At 48.0% G+C, this 24,876-nt stretch overlaps 1 protein-coding gene across 3 annotated transcripts in view; it reads left to right on the top strand.

Moving 5' to 3' along the window:
* The window catches only part of col21a1 (collagen, type XXI, alpha 1), a 363,276-nt gene that overhangs the window by 86,450 nt on the left and 251,950 nt on the right, over window positions 1-24,876 (top strand). For all 3 annotated transcript variants that reach the window (XM_038800645.1, XM_038800643.1, XM_038800644.1), the window contains exons 3-5: window positions 829-1,389; window positions 24,001-24,166; window positions 24,284-24,509. In XM_038800645.1, the coding sequence (XP_038656573.1) occupies window positions 829-1,389; window positions 24,001-24,166; window positions 24,284-24,509 (953 nt within the window). The remainder of the gene's footprint in view (window positions 1-828; window positions 1,390-24,000; window positions 24,167-24,283; window positions 24,510-24,876) is intronic.

Genomic DNA, 24,876 nt, shown 5'->3' with positions numbered 1-24,876 from the left:
TAGATAGAGTGAACGTGGAGAGGATATTTCCTCTAGTAGGAGAAACTAGAACCCAAGGGCACAGCTTCAGATTGAAGGGATGGTCCTTTAAAATAGATTAGAATGAATATCTTCAGCCAGAGGGTGATGAATTTGTGAAACCCACTGCCACAGAAGTCTGTGTCTTTAAGGCAGAGATAGATAGGTTCTTGATTTATAAAAGGATCAGGGGTTATGGGGAGAAGGGGGATGAGAAACATATCAGGCATGATTGAATGGTGGAGCAGGCTCGATGGTCCGATTGGCCTACTTCTGCTCCTATGTCTTATGGTCTTATTCCTAAGGGCTAGCTATTTAAAGTGGTTGAGAGCTAAGGTGGTTCTTTTTGGTTGTTTGAGTGGGAATAAAGATAGCAGTTAATTGTTACTGTGTGACTGTATTGATTAGCATTGTCTAAGGAGTAATTGTTATTTTCTGCTATATTATTTTAATACTGTGCTGGTAAAACAATTTAGTTTAATATACTGTACTCCTATTTCTTCGTGAGATCACTCCTGGAGCGAGGTATCCTTTCCTCACAGTCTTACAAAATTAAAATTAAATATTGGGGTTTCTGTCCATTTTGCTAGCCACTGTTGGGGTCTGGTCTGGGATTGTAATAATATCTAACTTAAAAATATAGATGGGACCACCAAACAGTTAAGTGTAATATTAAATGTAGGACTGTGTCTTACTCAGACTCTTTAAAAAGTACATAAAAATATTAGCACAAAAATTATACTGTTACTACCATAGTGGATAATATGCATATTATTCCTTTGTAGTAATACCATTTTTATTTTCTTCTAGGCTGCAGAACTGCTCCAAATGACTTAGTTTTCATTTTGGATGGCTCATTTAGTGTTGGACCAAAAGATTTTGAAATAGTCAAAAACTGGATTGTCAACATATCCAGCAGTTTTGAAATAGGAACTACGTTTACAAAAGTGGGTGTCATACAATATAGCGATGAACCTCTACTGGAAATCCCATTGGACAAATATAGGTCTAATGAAGACCTGATGAAAGCAATGGAAGCCATATTATATCGGGGTGGAAACACCAGAACAGGAAAAGCTATAACATTTGGAGTTAACAATGTGTTTGCTACCTCAACCAGGGCTGCCAATGCTGTGACAAAAGTAGCAATTGTACTTACAGATGGAAAGTCCCAGGATGATGTGAAGCACTCAGCAGAGGAAGCAAGGAGAAACAAAATTATATTGTTTGCCATTGGAGTTGGTCAGGAAATAGAAGATGCAGAACTTCAGGCAATTGCTAATAAACCATCATCCACATATGTGTTCCAAGTAAAGGACTACACTGGTATCTCCAGAATTCGAGAAATAATGAAACAAAAACTTTGTGAAGGTAAGTAGTTTCTTCTTTATATGTGAAACAAAAAGAACGTTGTGTCAATTGAGGATGGCTCCCAAAATGTATTTCTTACTAAAATGAAAGCAACAAACCTTGCTAAGTTCTTCACCTGGCCTCCATCTAGTCATGGCATCCCCACCCACTCCATCCAAGTAAAGAAGGTCCTTGAGGATATCCTCCTGTTCATGCATGAATGTGTATGGAGACATTGCTTTTTGACCAGGCTGATGAGCCAGAAGACTAACATGGATACTTTTCCACTTGTCTCTATTTTCCTCAAGACTCGATAGAGGGTCCATTGACCGTGGCAACATAGAAAGACTAACCGCATGATCCCTTGTCAGCCACGACCATCCAGGAGGATGGATGTTGGGAGTCATGGATTGGCTGCTCTCCACCAGCCATGCCTTTTGGAGGCATTCTATTTCCCTTTCTATCTTCAATCCTGCTTCTGACTGCAGGCGATGGCAAATGGCACAGAATGATCGGCTGCTCCACAACTTGCTGCAATCTCAATTACATGAGACTAATGAGGGGGTAACAAAGCTGCTGTAACCCGGGCTTCACCCTACAAAAGAAGTGCAGGTTAACTGAATTGGCCATGCTAATCCTTAGTGTCCAAAGGTTAGGTGGGGTTACAGAGATAGGGCGGGGATTGGGCCTAGGTAGGGTGCTCTACCTAGAGAACACAACTGAGCATCTTTGACATCCTGTTGTCTCATAATTATCAAGGTGTCCCTTAAGTCGGCCATTTGTGCTGACCTTGAACTTCACCCACGCAAAAAGACCCTCCTCTTACCTTAATGGATCTCTGACTAACTGCATGGTCATGGTCAATTTTGAAAAAAGGTGTGCTTCACATTTCAAACTCGTTCCACTATCTTCTACCCTCCTCCTGTCACCAACCCAACTTCTTGCTTCACCATAGACCTACCCAATATCCCCTCTGTTACCCTTGAACCTCCCCCATTACCCCCTGAACCCCATGAACCGCATGTCTTTTCTCTCCTCAGAGCCGATACCTATTACCTTCCCGATGTCCATCTGTCCCATTATCTGAGCCACCTGCCTTGTACCCCTCCATGACCCACTTGATGGACCTTCACCTATCCAACTCTCACCTTGCCCGCTGTTGCAATCATAAAATCATAGAATCCCTGCAGTGCAATGCAGAAGCAGTCTATTTGGCTCATCGAATCTGCACCATCCCCTGCTCCGATAGAGCACCCTACCTAGGCCCAATCCCCCGCCCTATCTCTGTAACCCCACCTAACCTTTGGACACTAAGGATTAATTTAGCGTGGCCAATTCAGCTAACCTGCACTTCTTTTGGACTGTGGGAGGAAACCGGAGCACCCAGATGAAACCCACGCAGATACAGGGAGAAGGTGCAAATTCCACTCACCCAAGATGAGAATCAGACCCAGGTCCCTGGCGCTATGAGGCAGCAGTGCTAACAGCTGTGTCACCATGCCGCAATGTTCCATGCTCACTAAACTCTTGGTTTTATATAGGCCCTGCTGCTTCTTGCTGTTCAGGCCCTTGCTTCTCATGGCAATGTGCCAAATGACAAGGGGTCTTCCTTCTCCATGTCTGGGTGAGAGCGTTACCAAGGCAGGGCTTCCTGCAGCTGCATCATCTACGCCTCAATGTATGTGTGAATGGATTAAAATAATAAGTTAAGTGAGCAGATCCTTTACACATTTCACTCTATCTCAAAGGCAAAGGCTAAGCTCTTCACTGGCTCCATCTAGACATGGAATCCCCACTGCACCCCTTCCAAGTAAAGGGTGTCCACACCTTACCAGTTTCTGACTGTGATGTTCGTTCCTATTACATGTACCCTGAGTTCTTCCCCCAGCACCTCACCGTCGACACCACTGGCCCGAACTCTAAAATACTTCCCTCTCCTCCCCCCTTTCCCAGACACACTCGCTACCCTTCCCTGGATGCTCTTCCCCACTGCTACAGCCCTTCCCCAAACACCCCCAACTTCTGTTCCCAAAACATTCTCCCCTTCATCGCCATATGCTTTCGCCACCATTCCCCTGTAAGCCTATCTCCCTTGTCCAGCCTTCGTTCAACTCTTCCACCTTATCCCAGCCCCACACCTCCATCCTTCATCTGCCTCCCTTGTTTAGCCTTGACACAGCGTTTGCTAATGGAACTTGAGTGAAGTTATGCTCCAGAAGGAGAAAGAACATCTGCATAACTCAAAATCGTTGACAAACTGAAATTTGCCAGGTGCACATCACTTACATACAGTTGGGAAACAGACCTTTCATTGGTGGGGCACTTAATTTGAAGAGGGAAGTTGGCCTTTTAATGAACATTCATTTGATGCAAATCAATGCAAATATGACTCTTGACATAGATCAGTGGGAAACCAGCCTTTAATCCAGCATCAAAGTCAGGACAACAAAATTCCAAACTTATTTCCCACCGGCGAGAAACCGGCTTTTTCCTTCACTTTCCCAATTAATTGCCTCTGCCTGCCACAGTTCTCACCACTGGCGGGAACAGAAGGACATAGAGATTTGTATTTGTAGGTGTTGCAAATAAGCTATAGTTTTAAGTTTAATTTTTATTTCTGTATTTGTGTCTTGAGAAAGGGGGGACCTGAGTTTTGGTTTCACTTAAAAGAGTTGCCTTTAGGTCTGTGGGTTTGTTTGTGTATTTGCAGTTTACTGAGGATTTATGACCCTTGAAGTGGAAAGCTATGTTATCGAGGGCGGTAGTTATTCAGGGAAGTCGAGCAGTGTTGCCCTGAGTGTCACGCGTTGCTGGCACCATGTGCCTGGATGCTTTGGGATCCAGCACGGTACGATACAGCATGGCTGTAATTTATACTTATACCTTATTCCTGTCACTCACAAATTCAAATATACTTAACATTATCTCTAGCACGGTAACACAGTGGTTAGTACTGTTGCTTCACAGCTCCAGGCTCCCACGTTCGATTCCCGGCTTGGGTCACTGTCTGTGCGGAGTCTGCACGTTCTCCCTGTGTCTGCGTGAGTTTCCTCCGGGTGATCTGGTTTCCTCTCTCAAGTCCCGAAAGACGTGTTGATAGGTAATTTGGACATTCTGAATTCTCCATCTGTGTACTCGAACAGGTGCTAGAAGGTGGCAACTAGGGGCTTTTCACAGTAACTTCATTGCAGTGTTAATGTAAGCCTACTTGTGATAATAAAGATTATTATTATGATTCCTCCAGTCGCCCTTGCGAATGTTGTTGACCCCCACTCCTGAATGTCATGGCTGTGTCCCATCATCTGCATCAGCTCTGAGAGAACCTTGGCCAGAGGCTCGATATCTGGCTGGGACCCAGATGAGATCTGTGATCCAGCAGACTTCTGACTGCTGCCCCTACAATGTTGGGCATCAGCAACTGTGTGGAGCTCACCAGATAGTGCCCCCTAACCCAGTTCACTAATGTCACCCCTGAGGTGTGTGTTTCTGCGTTGGTGGGAGGTGCGCATTAAAGCTGTGGCACATCGCCGGCATTCTCCTCAGAACTCGCCTCCAAGGTGTTCCTTGGGTGGCGGGGGTTACAACTCCGGATAGCCTGGCACCATTGGATGGTGATCCTGCAAGACAATGCCATGTGGTCAGCAGCAGAGAAGGATAATTTTGTTGAACATTGATAACTCACTTGAGACTGGTCACCTGGATGAAGGACCAGTGGATCCTCACGTCTTTTAGTTCAATTGTGCCGTTGTTGCACAAGATTTTTTAGACAGCTGGATTTCTCCAGCCATATCTGTTGTATTTATTTCTTGGCTTAGTGTGCTTTTCTAGCAAAAAACTAATCCCTTCTCAAATATAAAGAGAAGGAAACTATTAACAGAAATTGCTTTTAGCCTCATTGAAGTCTCTATTGATGAAGCCCGATCCTCCATGCCTTGTGATGCTCTGGCCCTGTCAGCTAGGATTCACATGAGTGTGGATTAGTGCAATTATTTTCTTTCTTTTTTTAACAGACAATTTTATTAAGGTATTTTTGGCATTATAAACAGTAACAATATACATTAGTGTGCAGATACCAATTACAAAAAACATAGTGCAAATAACAGTACCCCTCTCGCAGATAGACCCGTCTATTCTTCCCCCCTAATCTACACTATTCTAACCCCCCGCTGACGATTAGTTCCCCGCGTAGAAGTCGATGAATGGTTTCCACCTCCGGGCTAACCCCGATAGTGATCCTCGTAAGGCAAACTTGATTTTTTTCCAAGCCGAGAAAGCTTTCCATGTCCGACAGCCATACTTCGGTCTTTGGGGGCTTTGAGTCCCTCCAGGCCAACAGTATTTGTTGCCGGGCTATCAGGGAAGCAAAGGCCACAACGTCGGCCTCTATCCCCTCCTGTACTCCCGGGTCTTCCGACACCCCAAAAATGCCACCTCTGGACTCATCGCCACCCTTGTATTCAGTACCCGGGATATGACATCCGCAAACCCCTGCCAGTATCCCCTGAGTTTTGGACACGCCCAGAACATGTGGATATGGTTCGTTGTTCCTCCCCCATATCTAGCACACTTGTCCTCCAGTCCAAAGAATTTGCTCATCCGGGCCACCGTCATGTGGGCCCGGTGAACCACCTTGAACTGAATCAGACCGAGCCTGGCACATGTTGCGGTTCCATTTACCCTCCTCAGAGCGTCTGCCCAAACGCCTCCCTCCAACTCCCCACCAAGCTCCTCCTCCCACTTAAGTTTCAGTTCCTTGGTCTCTGTGTCCTTCGCTCCCAAAAGCTCCTTATAAATATCTGAGACTCTCCCCTCTCCTACCTCACCCCTGGAAATTACCCTGTCCTGGATCCCCCTTGGTGGAAGGCGTGGAAAGGACGGGACCTGTCTACGTACGAAATCCCGTACCTGCAAGTACCGAAAGTCATTCCCCCTCACCAGCCCGAACTTCTCCTCCAGCGGCTTCATGTTCGCGAAGCTCCCTTCCAGGAACAAGTCGGCCATTCTTCCCACCACCACCCTCCGCCACGCTCGAAACCCGCCATCCATCTTCCCCGGGACAAATCGGTGGTTGTCACATATTGGGGACCAGACCGATGCTCCCACTTCCCCCGCATGCTTCCTCCATTGGCCCCAGATCCGCAAAGCCGCCACCACTACAGGGCTGGTGGAGTACCTGGCCGGTGGAAATTGCAGGGGAGCCGCGACCAGGGCTGCCAAGCTGGTGCCCCTTTACAAAGCAGCCTCCACCCACTCCCAAACCGACCCCGTACCCACCATCCATTTCCTTATCATGGCTATGTTAGCCGTCCAGTAGTAGTTGCTGAGGTTCGGCAACGCCAGCCCCCCCTCGCTACGGTTCAGTTCCAGCATCCCCCTCTTTACCCGCCCAAACAAATCCCAGGATGATTTTATTGATTCTTTTAAAGAAGGACAGCGGAATGAAAATGGGAGACACTGAAATATAAACAGGAATCTCGGGAGGATCGTCATCTTCACCGTCTGTACTCTCCCCGCTAGTGACAGCGGGAGTGCATCCCACCTCCGAAACTCGCTCCTCATTTGCTCCACCAGCCTGGACAAGTTCAACCTATGCATCTTACCCCAGTCGTGCGCCACTTGTACCCCTAGATACCTAAAACTTTCCCAAACCAGCCTAAATGGTAGCTCCCTCAGCCTATTCTCCTGAGGCCTCGCCTGCACCACAAACATCTCGCTTTTTGTCATGTTCAACTTGTAGCCCGAAAACCGGCCAAACTCCCCTAGGATTTCCATAATCCCGTCCATCCCTGCCGCTGGATCTGACACATACAAAAGCAGGTCGTCCGCGTAGAGCGAGACCTTGTGTTCTATCCCCACCCTGACCATTCCCTTCCATCCCCTTGCCGCTCTCAGAGCAATTGCCAGCGATTCTATGGCCAATGCAAACAGCAGTGGAGAGAGGGGGCATCCCTGTCTTGTCCCGCGGTGTAGTCTAAAATACTTAGATGTCGTCCTTACACTAGCCTCCGGGGCCTGATATAGCAGTTTAACCCAGTCCACAAAGCCCTCTCCAAACCCAAACCGTCCCAGCACCTCCCATATATAGTCCCACTCAACCAGGTAAAAAGACTTTTCGGCATCCATTGCCACCACTGCCCGTTCTGGAGCACGACCCGTCCAGGTCGGGATCGAGGACTGTATTAAAGTCCCCACCCATAATAAACTTGTGCGAATCCATGTCAGGGATTTTCCCCAGCAGCCTTTTGATGAAATCTACGTCATCCCAGTTTTGACCACCCTCACCCCCTCAAGCTTGCCCCGGACCATGAGAAATCTACCCCCCCCCATCCGCAACTGAGCTGTCCGCCTCAAACTTAACCCGTTTGTTAATCATGATCGCGACCCCTCTGGTCTTAGCGTCAAGCCCCGAATGGAAGACCTGGCTAACCCAGCCCTTCCGTAATCTTATCTGATCCGCCACTTTCAAATGCGTCTCCTGCAGTAACATTACATCCGCCTTCAGAGCTCGTAAGTGCGTGAACACACGTGTACTCTTGACCGGCCCGTTTAATCCTCTAACATTCCAGGTGATCAGCCTGGTTGGAGGGCACCCTGCCCCCCCTACGCCAATCAGCCATCCCCCTTCTTGGGCCCACCCCCTGCCCATGTGCCGCGCCTCCCCTGGTCCGCCTCTTGGCAGCCCCCATCCCCGACCTCTTCCCTGTTACCTGGTTGAGTTCCCTCCCTCGTCAGCAGATCATCTTCCCACCCTCCCCCCCCAGCAACAACCCCTTGTAACCTAACCCCTGCCATATACTGGCTGTATATACACCCCCCACCTCGCTCCCGTTGACTAGCTCAAAGCAGCTAGCCTGGTGGCTCTCAACTCCGGCCCACCATGTCTCACTCCTATTGTCCCCCCGCCCCCGCCCATCCACACCACCTCCCCAGAACAGCCCTGTTCGAGCTATCGCTCTGGGACCGAGACAGAGAGAAAACAAACAAAGAACAAAGCAACATTCCCAGAAGGAAAAAAAGCAAAGAGAACCCGAACAGCCCCCCAGCATCCAACAACTTAAACTTTAACTTTCACTTTGGCTTTAACTTTCAAACAGGCAAACACAAACACGAGAAAACCCCCAATTTTAAGTAAAAGAGCATGCCGAACGACATCGCTAACCTGAAGGGCAAATCTGTGAACAACTGCAGACATTCCTTAGTACACTCTAACTTGGGTCCATGGGTCCTCAGTTCGGCACCAGTCAATGCCCCTTAGCGAAGTCCATCGCTTCCTCCGGGTCGCCAAAATAATGTTGCTGTTCCCGGTATGTGACCCAAAGCCGCACCGGGAAAAGTAGCCCGAACTTGACCTTCTTTTTAAACAGAATCTCTTTAATTTGTCTGTAGGCTGCCCTCCTTCTGGCCACCTCCTGGCTCAGATCCTGGTAGACGCGCAGGACACTGTTGTTCCATGAGCAGCTCCTTGTGCTCTTGGCCCACTGTAGAACCCGCTCCTTGTCCACGAACCTACGGAACCTGACCACCATCGCCCGGGAGCACCCCCCCCCCCCCCCCCCCCCCCCCCGTGGCTGCCTTGCCTGCGCTCTGTGTGCCCTGTCCAACTCCAACGGGCGCGGGGAGAAATCATCCCCCACCAGCTTCTGCAGCATGTCTGCCAAATATGCCGTGGCATCCACTCCCTCGGCCCCCCCTGGGAGCCCAATGATTCTCAGATTCTGCTGGCAAGACCTGTTTTCCAGGTCCTCCAGCTTGGCATCAGCCTTGCTTGCTGCTCCTTCAACTTACTAATTTCCACGTCCGCTAGCGTTTGGAAATCCGCCTGCTCTTCCACTGTCTTCTCCAGTGCCTTCGACCTTCTTATCCTGAGCATCCAGCCTCTGGTCAAGTCTCTCCACCGCTTTCTGGAGCGGTTCCAAATTATCCCGCTTCAGTGCTGCAAAGCTCTCTTTCATGACCTGCAGCATGTTGTCCAGTGCTGCCTGGACCGTCCTTTCCATGGACCGTTCATCGGCCATCTTTCCTCCCACTTGAGCTTCCCCACCACCTTTGTTCAGCCCCTACTTCGCCTGTTTTCGCTCCCTTCTGCTCCTTAAATCCATACAACTCTGTATGGATTCAGATCTACAGTACTATTGCTTTTCACTCCAGCACTCGGAAGTTCAGAAAAGTCGGGGAAAAAGGTCTTAAAGTCAGACCGGAGAGAGAGCCATCAAATGTGCGACTTATTCCCTGATAGCCGCCACCGGAAATTAGTGCAATTATTTTCAAGCATGACCCTGATGCAGTGGACACCGTGGTGTGAAGGCACGTCCACGTATACTGCTGTCCTTTAAAAGTGAAGGCAAATTTGTACAGGTACGCTTTAGCCAATGGAATGGACCAGAAGCCATTACTAATGTCCAAAACCATAAAGAATCGTGGCTGGAGTCCCTGCTTGAGCATGGTCTCGGGACTTGTGGCAATGGTGGGGGCTGCGGCTGGGGTCACTTTGTTCAGTTCCCGGTAATCAATGGTCAGTCACCAAGATCCATCGGGTTTCCTGACTGGCCAACTCGGGCATTATTAGTGGAGGCTACTGATCTCAGCACGCCCTGTTCTAACAAGCTGTCTATTACCTTTGAGATTTCTCCCTCTGCTTCCTGGGGAAATCCGTACTGTTTCTGGGGTCTGGGGTCTGGGGTCAGGACCTGTAATCTGCGCAGAGCCAGCCATTCTGCCACAGTCGTGCTTGTGCTGTGTAAATGCTGCTTTGTGTTCCTGCAGGACTGCCCTAACCTGTTTGTCTGAACTAATTGTCCTTGTATCAAACCAGTATTCGCCTACTGTGCTGATCCTATTAGCATAATCTCCTACAGTGAGCGTGGCGGGGGCTCTTGCTGCTTTTTGCCATACTCCAGACACATTTGTTGACTGGATTAAATGAAAGGTTGTGGGAGCTCATAAAACCGATGCCTAAAATGTGTTCTGCTGTGTGGGGCAGATCAACTAACACTATGGGGTGCTTTGTGGTTATATTGCCGATTTGTTTGGATACAGGGGCTGTGATGTGTCCCTGCTGTGAGTGGCCTGTAAAGCCGCTGAGGGTGATGGTGTCTGTAGTGGGTCATGTGTCCTTCTGAAACACAGTGGAGGGATTAAGGGTGGTGCGGGACCCTCCTGTGTCCCAAAGAAAGTCAATGGGCTGACCCCGTACTTTGGCTGCAACGACCAGTCGGCCGGACTTATCCCAAAGGGTGTCGCAGACCCAAGTTGGGGAGCCCGGACACCGTCAGTCTGTGCCGTCCATGTCTCCCTGGTCTGGACGGGCGCTAACACTGTGAATAGGCTTTGCCCTATTCCTATTTAGGGTGCCTGTCTTTTGGGCTCTCTGTGGTTTTTATGGTGCATTGCACTACATTGCAAGATGTCTTGCATGTCCACAGTTGTAACACTCCTGTGATTTGGGCTGGGGTGGGCTGTTTCTACCCTCATTTATCCATGCGGGGTTCTGGTGCGCTTTAATTGCATGCATATCTGCACCTGCCTGCTCTTCATCGGGTTTCCTAAAATTGGTCTTATTCTGGACGGATTGCTCCCAAGCGCGGGACAACCTTTTTAAAACCCATTTCTCATTGTGGGCCTCATCTGAGGTGGTCATAATTTGCGCAAGCTCTCTGTCCTGCCTCTGTTGCATGAGAGATCAAGATTCGAGTCCATTTTGCCATGTTATCTGGAGACAAATGGGCGCGGGCTAATTCTCCGAAAACTGCAGTGAAATGAATCCACAAGCGTCCTGCAAACGCTGCGGGGTGCTCTGTTTTCATTTGCCTGCATTTATTCAGGCCTTCTACCGGGTCTCCTCTGTTATAGCCGATCGCATCAAGGATCGCTGTGTGCATCTCTGCTAGGGTGCCTCCTCCTACATTCTGTGGGTCGGGAGGGCTGCTAATACTGAAGGATCGAGACTCAAAACTGTGAGCTTCACCTGCTCTCTCTCATCCAGGCCATACATGGTGGCCTACTGTTTAACCTTAGCGAAGAATTGGTGGGGGGTCTGAAGTGGGGAGGAAGGGTGTGATTTTCTCGCATGCGTCCCGTAGTTGGGTCACGGTTAAGGGGGTTGTGTAAAGGAAATATGTTTCTCCTTCTGCTGTGGCCCTGCGGTGTGTGGTTACCGGATTCATGGGGGTGTGTTCTGCCTGTTCGGTGGGGGGTTGGGGTGCTCTCCTTTCCTGGGGTTTCTCCTGCGCACATGCTCCATGTACGTATCTATGGGCGGTTTCGTTTAATTCCTGCCTATCGGGGCCGTTTTCCTCATCTAGCTGGGATCCGAATGTGCTCTGAAAGCCATTCTGGACTGAAAGTAGGGATTGCAATTCTGCAATTCGCTTCCGACACTTTGCATGGTCTACCGAGCTCTGCCTTTGTTCCGTTGTGGAAGCATGGAGTGCTCGTAGGGCTGCTTTTAAATCACTGCACTGTTTCTGCAATGTTTCTACCTGCTGTTCTGTTTCTTGTCTTACCAGGACCGCATGTTGTGTTTCCTGGTAGGCCTTGTCGTACTGGGTCTGGAAGCTGCTTAAGTGGGCCAGACAAGACTGGTGTCCCCTCTTGGCATCATCCACCTCTCTGTCTTTTGCTGCTAACTTCCCTTTTAACTCTCTGTTCGCTCTCTCTATCTCGCTCACATCTACCTTACTTGTTCTATCTCTCTCCTCTATCTCTCTACGGAGCGTCCTAACGGCCTCCTCTGTGCCTCGCAATTGTGCCAGACAGGACACGATTGCCATCGGCTTGCGAGCTTTTCCCAAGCTCTTCTTGTGAATCTCTGTCAGGTTCACCCACCAAGTATGTCCTATACTCCCGGGACCTGTTTCTTCATTCGCGCAAAATTCGCTCCAAAGGGGCCATCCTTTCCCTTTGAGGTACTTCCTTATTTCATCTTCCCAAACGGAACACTGTCCTACTCTGCTGGTCGCTGCGACCACAAATTCCTGTGGGTTCATAAGGCGTTCCATTGCCTTCATTGCCATTTTTCCTATATCTGGGTTCTCTATTAAATTTGGAACAGGGGGTGATAAAGCGGTGATGTAAACACGGGTACGGCTTATGCTAATTTCCGGCCTACAAAACTCCCGACAGTTTTACGCAACAAAATCTCTCAGGTTTACCTTATATCCCTGTTAGTACACATGCATTAACACAATTCCGAATTCTGGAGGATTGATCAGTACTGCTTAAACTCTTGTGGTTTTTCTGTTTCCACTCTCTCGGAGTGGGGTGGGGTGGCACTTCTAAGTCGAGTCCCGTCAGATGTCGCCAGTAAATGTTGATCGTTATGCTTTCCTTTAATTTGCTCTGTTTTAATTACCTTTGCTCAAGAGTCGCCAGGTATCTTTCTGATACCACCACAGGGTTCAAAGCCAAGTACTGATCAATGACTCGATACACCAGTTAGTAAGTTTGAAATCAATACACATTTATTTACACACATCGTCAATTATTACTCATCCATAAACTCTATTCGCTAAACTACAACTACTACTAAAGCCTGTACTTAGCTTCGAGTGGCCCACTCAGTCAGAGGAACAATGGCCGTTGTCCGGATCTGATACTGCTGGCTTTGAACTGGGATAGGATAGTAGCTAGGAGCATCTAACTCGTAGCGTGCGTTGACCTTAGACTTACTTGGTTGGTACTTGGCGGGCCTCTCGTTGCTGAGAGCCAAAAGCCAAGGTGGAGGTGAAGAGATCTTCCACGAGCTTCCAAGCGAGAGAACTGAACTTGGGGACGCTATCTTATAGTCCCCAGGGGTTTCTCGCCCCTCTGGGCGGAACCCGGACTTGGTCCCAATTAATTGGACCATGTTCCAATCGTTCGTATTGATTTTCTCCAATACCGGAGTTGTTCCCTGATCATTGGGCGGGCCCTATGTGGCCGTTGGCCTGCCTTTGTTTTAGCTCCCACTGGCGCCGGGGAGTCTGTCCTGTTCTCGATTGTTTCAATGTTTCCTTTTGTCTCTGGAGATACCTCATTAATATGCTAATGGCTATTGGTTTCAGTTCTATCTTGATAGCCTCCTTGAGCTCCTGGAGTTCCTGTGTAAGGAATTCCCTCCATCCAATAGATGGGGTGGGGGGTGGAGCTCTGTGCGGCCTGACAGTCCATCTTGTTCAGGTGTGGCCAGGGCCTCACCGCTCTGCATGCTCACTCTATCCTCATTTTTTCTGTCCAGACTTTTGTTGCCTCTGCCGCCTTTTCAGCCCCTGGAATTGCTGCTGCTTGGCATGACTTGTCCTGTTGGTATTCGAGGAGGGTGGGGAGGGTGTTTTCTCCTGGTTTTAGCGGGCTATTTTGGATTTAAATTGCCTGATTTCACAAGAAGAGCCACCTTTCTTGCATCCGCCCAGCACATTGCTGTCACTGGAAATACCTCATTTAATATTTATAGTAGAAATCTAGCACCAGGGGCCATATAGTTAATTGTAACTTTGTGCTAGACATGTCAGTCAGCAGGGTAAAGTGCTTCACCTGTGAGATGTGGGAAATGTTTTAGATATCTAGATCATTTGGATCCCTTAAGTGTCAGGTGGGATCTGTACAAGAAGAACGGGTTGCACCTAAACTGGAGGGGCACCAATATCCTGACCGGGATGTTTGTTATAGTCACTCGGGAGGGTGGCAGTTGGGTAGGAACTAGAGCAATAAGTCAGCAGGTGAAGTAACTGAGGGAGAGCTAGAGATGAATGCCAATAAGACTAAGAGGAAGAGCAGGCAGAGAGAAGTTGCTGAACACAATGCGAGAAGTATAACAGGTAAGGCAGATGAACTTGGAGCTTGGATCAATACTTGGAACTGTGATGTTGCTGCTATTATAGCGACCTGGTTGAGGGAGGGACAGGATTACCAGCTAAATACTCCAGGATTTAGATGCTTCAGGCAGGATGGAGTGCGATGTAAAAGGGATGGGTTGCATTATTGGTTAAGGAGAATATCACAGCTGTACTGAGGGAGGACACCTTGGAGGGCTCATGCAGCAAGGCAATATAGGTAGATCTCAGGAATAGGAAGGATGCAATCACAATGTTTACTGCAGGCCTCCCAACAGCCAGCAGGAGGTGGAAGAGAAGATATGTAGACAGATGGAAAGATGTAAAAACAACAGGGTTGTTGTGATGTGTCATTTTAACTTCCCCTATGTTCACCGAGGCTCACTCAGTGCTAGAGGCTTGGATGGGGCAGAATTTATAAGGAGCACCCAGAAGGGTTTCTTGAAACAATATGTAAGTAGTCCAACTAGGGAAGGCACCATCCTGGATCTGGCGTTGAGAATGAGCCCGGCCAGGTGATCGAAGTTTCAGTAGGGGAACATTTAGGGAATAGTGACCATAACTCCATACATTTTAAGGTACTTGTAGATCAGGATAAGAGTGGTCCACGGGTGAAGGTGTTAAATTGGAGGAAGGCTAATTACACCAATGTTAGGTAGAAACTGAAGAATTTAGATTGGGGCGGCTGAGGGTAAATCAACATCTGAAATATGAGTCTTTCAAAAGTTGGTTGTTTGGAATTCAAAGCCAGCATGTTCCTGTGAAGATGAAAGATAAGAATGGCAAGTTTCGGGATAACCTTGGATAACGAGGTATATTGTGAGCCTAGTCAAGAAGAAAAAGGAAGCATTTGTAAGGCTGAGAACAAATTAAACCCTTGATGAATATAAAGAAAGTAGGAAGGAACTTAAGCAAGGAGTTAGGAGGGCTAAATAGGTCATGAAAAGCCCTTGGAAAAGAGGAATAAGGAGAACCCTAAGGCATTTTATATGCATATAAAGAGCAAGAGGGTAGTGTTTGTTATGCTCTTGACGTAGCATAAGCTGCTTCCTTGATGTCATAGTCTTCTTGCTGTGCACTTGAGCATGGCAGACTTGCATCGTCTGTTGCTGGTCGCTCAGAGGAGGTTGCTAGACCCTTATGGTCTTGTTCATGCAAGGACTGCGCTTTGGAGTCTTGCGTTGCTTCAATCGTGGAGGCTGTCCACGAGCTCGCTGTGGAGGCTTGTGTCACTCGAGTCACTTCTTGTTCATGCAAGGACTGCGGTGTGGAGTCTTGCATCGCTTTCTGTGTATAGGCTGGGACCCTTTGTGGTGCGTGGACCACTCTCTGTGTGGAGTCAGGAACCCTTCGCAGTGCGTGGACCACTCTCTGTGTGGCAGCAGGCCACTCTCTGTGGGCTTGTACCGCTCTCTGTCTCTTGGTGTCAGGCCGCAGCATAATCCTGCACTCACAAGTCGGGATGTCATATACGCTGGGCTGAAAATCCTCAAATCTGAACAACACAGCCACGTCTGTGTCGGATTCTTCACTGTAGAACACATCTCGTTGCGGTTCGGATTTGGTACTGGGGTCGCCATCTCCAATGATGAAATCTTCGTCTGAGCCGTAGTCTTCTAGGACCATATCATCACTTTTTGTGTCGGAGCTGGCATTGGGCTCGTGATGTCCAAAGAAGAAATCAAGGTCGGAGTCGTAGTCTTCAAGGACTGTATCATCTCTTTGGACGGTGCTAACTGCTTGTTGCAGGGTTCTGCGGAGGTTACTTTCAGCTACTGGTCGAATTTCAGGCATTGTGCTGTCGTTCCAGGTGAAAGAATCGGGTTTTACGGCTTTAAATTTTTTTTTCTTGTTTTGGAACATTTCCCCTTTAAGTGGGCGTGGTCCGGGACCTCTGACGTCATGACGCATGTGACGTAGGTCCTGGGAAGCGATTGGGCATGCTCAGATTGCTGTTGCTTTACTTGGTGCCTTTTTCTCAACTGCGCATGTGCAGCACCTTTACCAAGATGGCCGCCGATCAAAATTGTCGTTCTCTGCTCCGGGACCTAGGCCTCGTGGTGAGTACTTACTGTTTTCTTACTGTTTTCTGTTGGTTTGTTTGTGTTTTCCTCGCAGTATTGTTCAAATTTGTCCAGGACTGCCTGGAAGTCGCTCCTGTTTTGCCCTTTAGAGAACTTGAATGTTTTGAAGATTTCTTCTGCTCTGGCACTGGCAATGGTGAGCAGAAGCTCTGTCTTTTCAGCATCGGTCACGTCTTGTAGGTTGGCTGCTACCAGGAAGATCTCAAACCTTTGCCTGTGTGCCCGCCAGTTTGCACTGAGATTGCCGTGGCACCTGAGCCGCTGTGGAACCGGAATCTCGATCATCTTGGCTGGGTGTTGTTGCTGGTTGTCACTGTTTGCTGAGTTGTAACTATATGGATTTAAACAGTCACTCACTGGTACCATGTTTTGTTATGCTCTTGATGTAGCATAAGCTGCTTCCTTGATGTGCACTCTGACAAAGGAAGGTTCAGACTTGGAGATAACATTCACACATTTATTACTGTTAACGATTCTCCTACTTGGATTCGACTCTACTGTTAATCCTTCTATAGCTACTCAGACTGACGAACCAGTCTGCTACAATCCACGTGGTGGGTGTGATGTTCAATCAACCCTGTGTCTGTACTCACTGAGTGTCTCCACTGGAAAGAGGAAGATCATGCGTGTTGTGCCTTTATATATGGGTTGGTGTAATGCCCCCCTGTGGTAGTGTCACCTCTGTGTATTGTGACTGCCCATTGGTTGTGTCCTATCTTACTGACCTATTGGTTAAGTGTATGTGTGTCATGTCTCTGGTGCTCCCTCTAGTGTCTGTCTAGTCTACGTGTACTTACATTAACCTCTTGTGTATTTACAGTGATGCATATCATCACAGGTAGCCAGGGAAAGGGTTAACCCACTCAAAGACAGAGTGGAGGCAGAGGAAATGGGTGAGGTACTAAATGAGTACTTTGCATCAGTATTCACCAAAGAGAAGGACTTCTAGGGAAGGGTGTGTAGATATTCTCAGTCATGTGGATATCAAAAAGGATGAGCTGTTGGGTGTCTTAAAAAGCATAAGGTGGATAATTCCCCTGGGCCTGATGGATATACCTCAGTATAATGAGGGAGGCAAGGGAGGAAATTGCTGGGGCCCTGATTGCAATATTTGTATTCTCATTGGCTACAGGTGAGGTCCCACCTCATTGAAGAATAGCCAATGTTGTTCCTTTGTCTAAGCAGGGAAGAAGGGATAATCCAGGAAATGATCAGCCGATGAGTCTTATGTCAGGGGTCGGGAAATTATTGGAAAAGGTTCTTAGAGACAAAATGTACTCAAATTTGGAAACAAAATGACTTATTAGCGATAAGTAGCATGGTTTTGTGAAGAGAAGGTCATGTCTCACTAATTTGATCGAGGTTTTTGAGTAAGTGACAAAGATGATTGATGAAGGAAGGGCAGTGGATGTTGTCGACATAAACTTTCATAAATCATTTGACAAGATCCCTCATGGCAGACTGGTATAAAAGATGAAGTCACGCAGGATCAGAGGTGAGTTGGCAAGATGGATACAGAACCGGCTCAGTCATGGAAGATTGAGAGTAGCAGTGGAAGGGTGCTGTTCTGAATGGAAAGCTGTGACTAGTGGTGTTCCCTACGGATCAATGCTGGGACCTTTATTATTCATAGTACATATAAATGATTTGGAGGAAAATGTAGCTGATGTGATTAGTGAGTTTGCAGCCGACACAAAGATTCGTGAAGGTGCTCATAGTGAAGAGGATTGCCAGAGGATACAGCAGGATAGAGATTGGCTGGAGACTTGGGTGGAGAAATGACAGATGGAGTTTGATCTGGACAAATGTGAGGTAATGCATTTTGGAAGGTCTAATACAGTTAGGAATTATGTAGTAAATGGCAGAATCTTCAGGAATATTGACAGGTAGAGTGATCTGGACGTAGACGTCTATAGACCACTGAAAGTGGCAACACAAGTAGATAAGGCAGTCAAGAAGCCATATGGCATGGTGCTTTCATCGGTCGGAGCATTGAGTATAAAAATTGGCAAGTCATGCAGCAATTGTACAGAACCTTGGTTGGGTCACATTTGGAATATTGCGTACGATTCTGGTTGCCACATTACCAGAAAGATGTGGATGCTTTGGAGAGGGTACAGAAGAGGTTTACCAGGATTTTGCCTGGTTTCGAGGGTATTAGCTATGAGGAGAGGTTGGATAAACACGGATTGTTTTCACTGGAACAACCGAGGTTGAGGGGCGACCTGATAGAGGTTTACAAAATAATGAGTAGCATGGACAGAGTGGATAATCAGACGCTTTTTCCCAGGGCAAAAAGTAAATTACTAGGGGACTTAGTTTTAAGGTGCAAGGGGGGAAGTTTAGAGGAAATGTGCGATGCACGTTTTTTACACCGAGGGTGATGAGTGCCTGAAATGCACTGCCGGGGGAGGTGGTGGAAGTAGATACAATAGCGACGTTTAAGAAACATCTTGATGAATATATGAATAGGATGGGAATAATGGGATACGGACTCCGGATGTGTAGAAGGTTTTAGTTTAGACAGGCATCATGATCAGCGCAAGCTTGGAGGTCTGAAGGGCTTGTTTCTGTGCTGTAGTGTTCTTTGTTATTTGTAGGGAAATTGCTAGAATCCATTATTAAAGAGGTTATAGCAGGTAACTTAGAAAATTACAATTTGATCAGGAGTTAGGAGGGCTAAATGGGTCATGAAAAGCCCTTGGAAAACTGGATTAAGGAGAACCCTAAGGCATTTTATATGCAAATAAAGAGAAAGAGGGTAGCCAGGGAAAGGGTTAACCCACTCAAAGTCAGTATGAATTTTTTGAATGAAAAATTGGCTGCGATTTACCGTCCGTGTCCTGCCGGAATCGGGAAGGGACACGGCTGGTAAATGCCGCGAGAGTTCTCTTCCGGGATTCCTGATGGTTGTGATGCCCTACAAGATCTAACGAGATTTTGTTAAACAATGGTGAGGGAAAAACAGAACAATGGAAGAAATTAAAGTAAATTGATGGAAATAGAAATGAGGTGAAGGTAGTGGAGACAGTTCACAATCTGAAGTTGTTGAACTCAATGTGAAGTCCAGAAGGCTGTAACGTGCCTAATCAGAAGGCTGTTCCTCCAGTCTGCGCTGGGCTTCACTGGAACATTGCAGCAGGCCAGGAGCGCACATGTGGACGTGAGAACAGGACGGTGAGTTGAAGTGGCAAGCGACAGGAAGGTCTGCATCCTGCTGCGGACGTATTCCGGAAGTATTCTGCAAAGCGGTCACCTATTCTGCATTTAGTCTCTGCAATTTCCAGTTCTCTCTAGTTCAGGCCAACCAGACCCGAAACGTTAGCTCCCTTCACTTTCCACTGATGCTGCCAGACTTGCTGAGATTGTCCAGTATTTTTCTGTTTTGCTCACTCAACAATGCTGACGCCGGATCTGACCGACTCCCAGGATCTTTCAGCCTTGCCGAGGAGACCGCAGCTGTACTGGCCCACGCAAATGTGAACCAGTCAGAATGGCACCTGGGTCGCCTAGGCCATTGGGACCCCCTGATTGTTTGGGGGCAGGGCAGGGTGGCACCCTTTCTCACCCCCTGCCACCCGGGCACTTTGGCACTGGCAGCCTGGCAGAGTGCTAGGGGGCAGTGCCATGGTGCCTGAGTGGCACTGCCAAAAGCCTTGGGGGGGGGGGCGCGGGGGGGCAAGCCCATGAAATGGGGGATGACGGGGTTTTCGAGGGGCAGCACAGTAGCACAGTGGTTAGCACAATCGCTTCACAGCTCCAGGGACCCAGGTTCGATTCCCGGCTTGGGTCACTGTCTGTGCAGAGTCTGCACGTTCTCGCCGTGTCTGCATGGGTTTCCTCCGGGTGCTCCGGTTTCCTCCCACAGTCCAAAGATGTGCAGGTTAGGTGGATTGGCCATGATAAATTGTCCTTAGTGTCCAAAAAAGGTTAGGTGGGGTTACTGGGTAACAGGAATAGGTTCGAAGTGTGGGCTTAAGTGGGTGCTCTATCCAAGGGCCGGTGCAGACTCGATGGGCCGAAGGGTCTCCTTCTGCACTGTAAATTCTATGAAGGGTGGGGAGTGAAGGGCGGTTATGAAGGGGCCTCCAAAAGATTGGAAGGGGGCCCATGTGTGTGGGTGGTAACTTTGTCCGTGGGTGGGGGTTGTGGAGGACCCTCGAGCTCACTAAGATATTTGGCACCTTTTCAAAATGGCTGCCCAATCTTTGATGCGCTAGTCAGGTCGGCGTTTTCAGCTTGCCACTGATAAAAAAAAGTTCTATGGGTGCGATTCTCCAGAAAGATTTGGAAGTGTGGCAGCGAGCAGGAACTGCCGTGAGCTTCCAGGTACTTGGCCCGGCGAGGCCAGCAGCACAATACCATGCTAATTGGCCCACTTAAGAAGGCCCCGTGGGCTTCACGCCGCAATTGAAAGCTCACCAGCTGATTTGTCGGGACCTCGCACACCAGCCCCCCACTGACAAGGTCGTGCAGCACTTAAATAGTTCTTGCACAGCCAACCCCACTAAGCTCACAGCAATGGTGCCAAGACTACTTGCCCCCAAGATTTGGAGACCCAGACCTGGGGAGGCTCTTAGTTGCGGTCAAGGCCAAGGGATGTCCTGTTCTCCCAAGGGTCCCGGAGGGTGAGCTACACGGCCGGCAGTGCCGCCTGAGATGAAGTGACAGCGTCATCATCTCGGACACCTTGACCAGGAGGATAGATTCTCAGTGCCGTAAGAAGGTCAACAACCTACACTGGACCCTCCTCCGAAACCTTTCACCCCCACACAAACCCCCAACCCCTCCTTCACTCTCCCAATCCTTCCTTCAACCCTCCTTAACCCTTCCCTCACAACCCCCCCCCCCCCCCCCCCCCCCCCCCCCCCGCGCCCTCCCCCAACCACAGTGAACCACATGAGCGGCAACGGGAGAGGGCCCAGACTCTCGACAGGGTGCCAGATAACATGATTCTCACCACTTTCAAGAAAGGGACCCCGGAGGTTGCCGGATGAGGACCGAGGACCGAGCAGTCACCAACCTGGAGGTCAGCGCATGCCGCAGAGCGGAGGATCCACCTGCAACACGTCACTCTGCTGCTGTGCCAGGTTTTGGAAGACACAGCAGACCACCACAAAGCAGGTAACCCTATGGGGGTGTACTGCAGTGCATCACCACAACGGTCGCGGCATCGGATCTGCATCTTGAGGAGTCCAATACACCGCTCAATGACAGCCCGGGTGGCCACATGGGCCTCATTGTATTGGTCTCCACATCAGTCATCGGCCTCCATACTGGCATCATTAGACAACTGGGCATCCTCGAGTAGTCTGCGAAGAGGCCGATGATGCTGAACTGCCCCAGGGTGTAGCTGTTGTACAAACTCCCTGGGAAGCGTGCACACAGATACATGATCTTCATGTGGTGGTCGCACACGAGCTGAACGTTCAGGGAGTGAAACCTCTTCGTATTGGTATAGGGCACTCTCTGATGGCTCGGTGTGCACAAGGCACCATGCATGCCATCTATTATCCCCTGAATCTGAGGTATCCCATCGATGGCGGGGAATCCTGATGCCCGGGCATCTTGTTGGGCTTGGTTCATGTCAAAGTGTATGTAGTTCGCTGCCCAGGCAAATAGGCTATCTGTGACTTGTGGGCTGTAGCTTGTGAGATGCCACATAAGTCTCGACTGGAACCCTGGAATGACCTGGCATGATTGGGATGTGAGGCAATAACTCCCACATGGCTCGCCTACCCATGGGGATCCACTTGGGAGCTGTGAACTGCTCAATTAATTACGATTGCCAATTCCCAATTAGCAATAGCCTTCCGCCGCATGGCCAGAAGCCTCTGCAGTCAGTGGGAGTTATGGGTAGTCAGTGGGGCAGGCGGGCTGGGGCTGGGTTGCCTCTGAATGGGAACACACAATCCAGGGATTGGCATGGCAGACACGCGGGTGCTGAGACATCCATCTCTGCCACCCCCCCTCTCCCACCCCCCACCCCCCCCTTCCAATATGGGCAGGTTAAGCGTGGGGAAAAATTTTCATATGGAAATAATGTGGGAAGATATGAACTAGTCCACTTTGACAAGAAATAATAGAAAAACAGTATACTATTGAAATAGAGAAAATTGCAGAACTCGACACAGAGGGATCTGGGTGCCCTGGTACATGAATCACAAAATTGTCAATGGACTTTTGGCTGGTTTGCCACATCCCCTGCAGCAAGTCCCACCACCGTGGGGAAGGAGAATCTTGGCCTTAGTCTCATAAATGGAAAATTCCACCCTCTGTTTCTAATCTTGAAAGTAGGTGGCTGAGGGATGGTATCATAGAGTTATCGGAGATAAACAGTACAGTATAGAAAGATGGTTCCAGAAAATCATTTCAAAATCAATTACAAGCTTTGGATAAGTTTAATCTAAATAAAAGCAAATCTCAGGAATATCTTTATACCGAGTGATTAACACATTGCACAGTCTTTTGTATAAAGTACTGGAGGCCAACAACTGTATTTATTTAAGAAATCAGTAGGAAATTTTGGCATCAAGCATGATGGACCAACAAAAATCAGCCAAATTACATTTTCCATTATCGTATATCTATAAGTAATTGAATCGGGTCCATAAGAGTAATAATTGTATGCGGTTTGTGGAAAAATGGACTTGTTAGCCAAATAATTTATTGTTGCCCTGTTTTCTTATATTCTCATGTTATGCCTGTAGCCCAGCTTTGTGTTAGAAACAATATTTTCGATACTTGACAATTTTTGAAATCTTGCTTTGTTTTCAATTCCCTTGCTACATTACATTTAATTTGAAAGTACGAATGTCAAATTTTCAGCCTAGCCTGTTAAACCCTTTAACTTAATAACAGTTATTAAAATCTGCATTTTAATGAATAATTACCCTGCCAAATTTTCTAGGTGTTTTCCATGGGTGCATTTTACAGCCCCTGGAAGCATATTCGAAGGTGTGGGATTGCTCGTAAAATAAAATAGGTGATCTTCTGCCACCAAACAGCCCTCCCCAACCTATTTCCCATGCTACGGTGGCAGGTAATACGTCAGGCAGCTGTCCCATCATTGAACCTTTTAAGGCCTCTGAGTTGCCAACCGATGACCACTTAAGGGGATAATTAATGATCATTCAAGGATCTCATTCTGCCTCCACTGCTATAATACGTGTGGCAGGGGAAGGCAAAAGTAAGGTGCGAAACGCGTTAGATTTCACTGTATGGAATGCTGTCGGGCAGTAAGGGGTGTACTCCTTTGGGGGAGGGGGATCACTGTGCCCATCAGAGGCAGCCGCATCCTCAAGATCACACACCCCCTTTAAGTGTTTCAACCAACTCTAAAATACGGCTCCCAACTCTTCCCCCCCCCCCCCCCCCCCCCCCCCCCCCTCCCCAGTCCCCACTTCCATTCTCCTAACTCTCCCCCCACTAGTACTGGAGTCTGCAAGGCAGACTCATCCAAAATCCTGGACTTACCTGAGTCTAGAATCCATCAGTTGTCGTCTTCAGGGACTGCTGGCAGTCCCAGCAGTGGCCACTACTCATTTTAGGTGCCGCTGAGACGACAGAGCTGCCGCCTAATTAGTTATTGCTGCGGGGAGCCGGGTTTCAGGTGGGTAGGCTGACCACAGACCTTTTGGTCGTGGGAGGGGGGCGGGTGTCATGTGTCTGTTTGTGTGTATATATGCCAGTGTATATGTCAACTTTAATAGCAAAACATTTATTTGTGTTCTCTTCAGAAATTGTGTGCCCTACAAGAATACCCGTGGCATCTCGAGATGAAAAAGGTTTTGATATCCTTGTTGGATTAGATATTAGGAAAAAAGCCAGTAAAATTCAAGGCTCTTACAGTAGAAAAAAAGCTTATAGTGTTACACCACAGACTGATTTAACAGATAAAACAAGGTATTTGTTTTCAGGATCTACTTATTAGAAACTTTGTTTGTTTTACCTTTTCATTGAAGCATTGTTTACATTTTGTGGAGTATTATGTTCTTCATAAATCAAGGATTTTCATTACAGGCATATTTTTCCCGATGGCCTTCCTCCTTCCTATGTCTTTGTGTCTACATTACGATTGAAGAGACCTGCAAGTAAAGAAAAATGGGATTTGTGGAGAATACTAACTCAAGATGGCACAATTCAAACAGCAATTACCCTGAATGGTGAAGACAATACAGTAGTTTTTTATACAACACATATGATGAATGAAACACAGTCTGTGACCTTCACTTCTCCTCTGATAAAGGTAGAACATACCTTAAATTCTGTCTGATAGCCTCTTCAGTAGAGACATACCTATGATGTTCTTTGTGTTGCTTATTTCAGGATGGTTAAGGTAATGTTCACAGAGACCACAAAATAGCTTTAATTTAAACAAAGCTAGAAATTTATTTACACTACTAACTTGGATTTGACACGTACTCATTACGAATACACAATTGATCAATAACATCTAAACTGCACTCATCTACAGCTAATCTCACTACTGGTTCAAAGTAAGATCTGCTCTCACTTACATTCGGCGGGATTCTCCGAACCCCCGCCGGATCGGGGAATCTCTGGAGGCCGGCGTCAATCCCGCCCCCGCCGTGACCTGAATTTCTCCGGCACCG

Source organism: Scyliorhinus canicula, chromosome 6 (assembly GCF_902713615.1).
Source record: "Scyliorhinus canicula chromosome 6, sScyCan1.1, whole genome shotgun sequence".
Lineage (NCBI taxonomy): Eukaryota > Metazoa > Chordata > Chondrichthyes > Carcharhiniformes > Scyliorhinidae > Scyliorhinus > Scyliorhinus canicula.
This window is presented reverse-complemented; position numbering and strand designations above follow the sequence as displayed.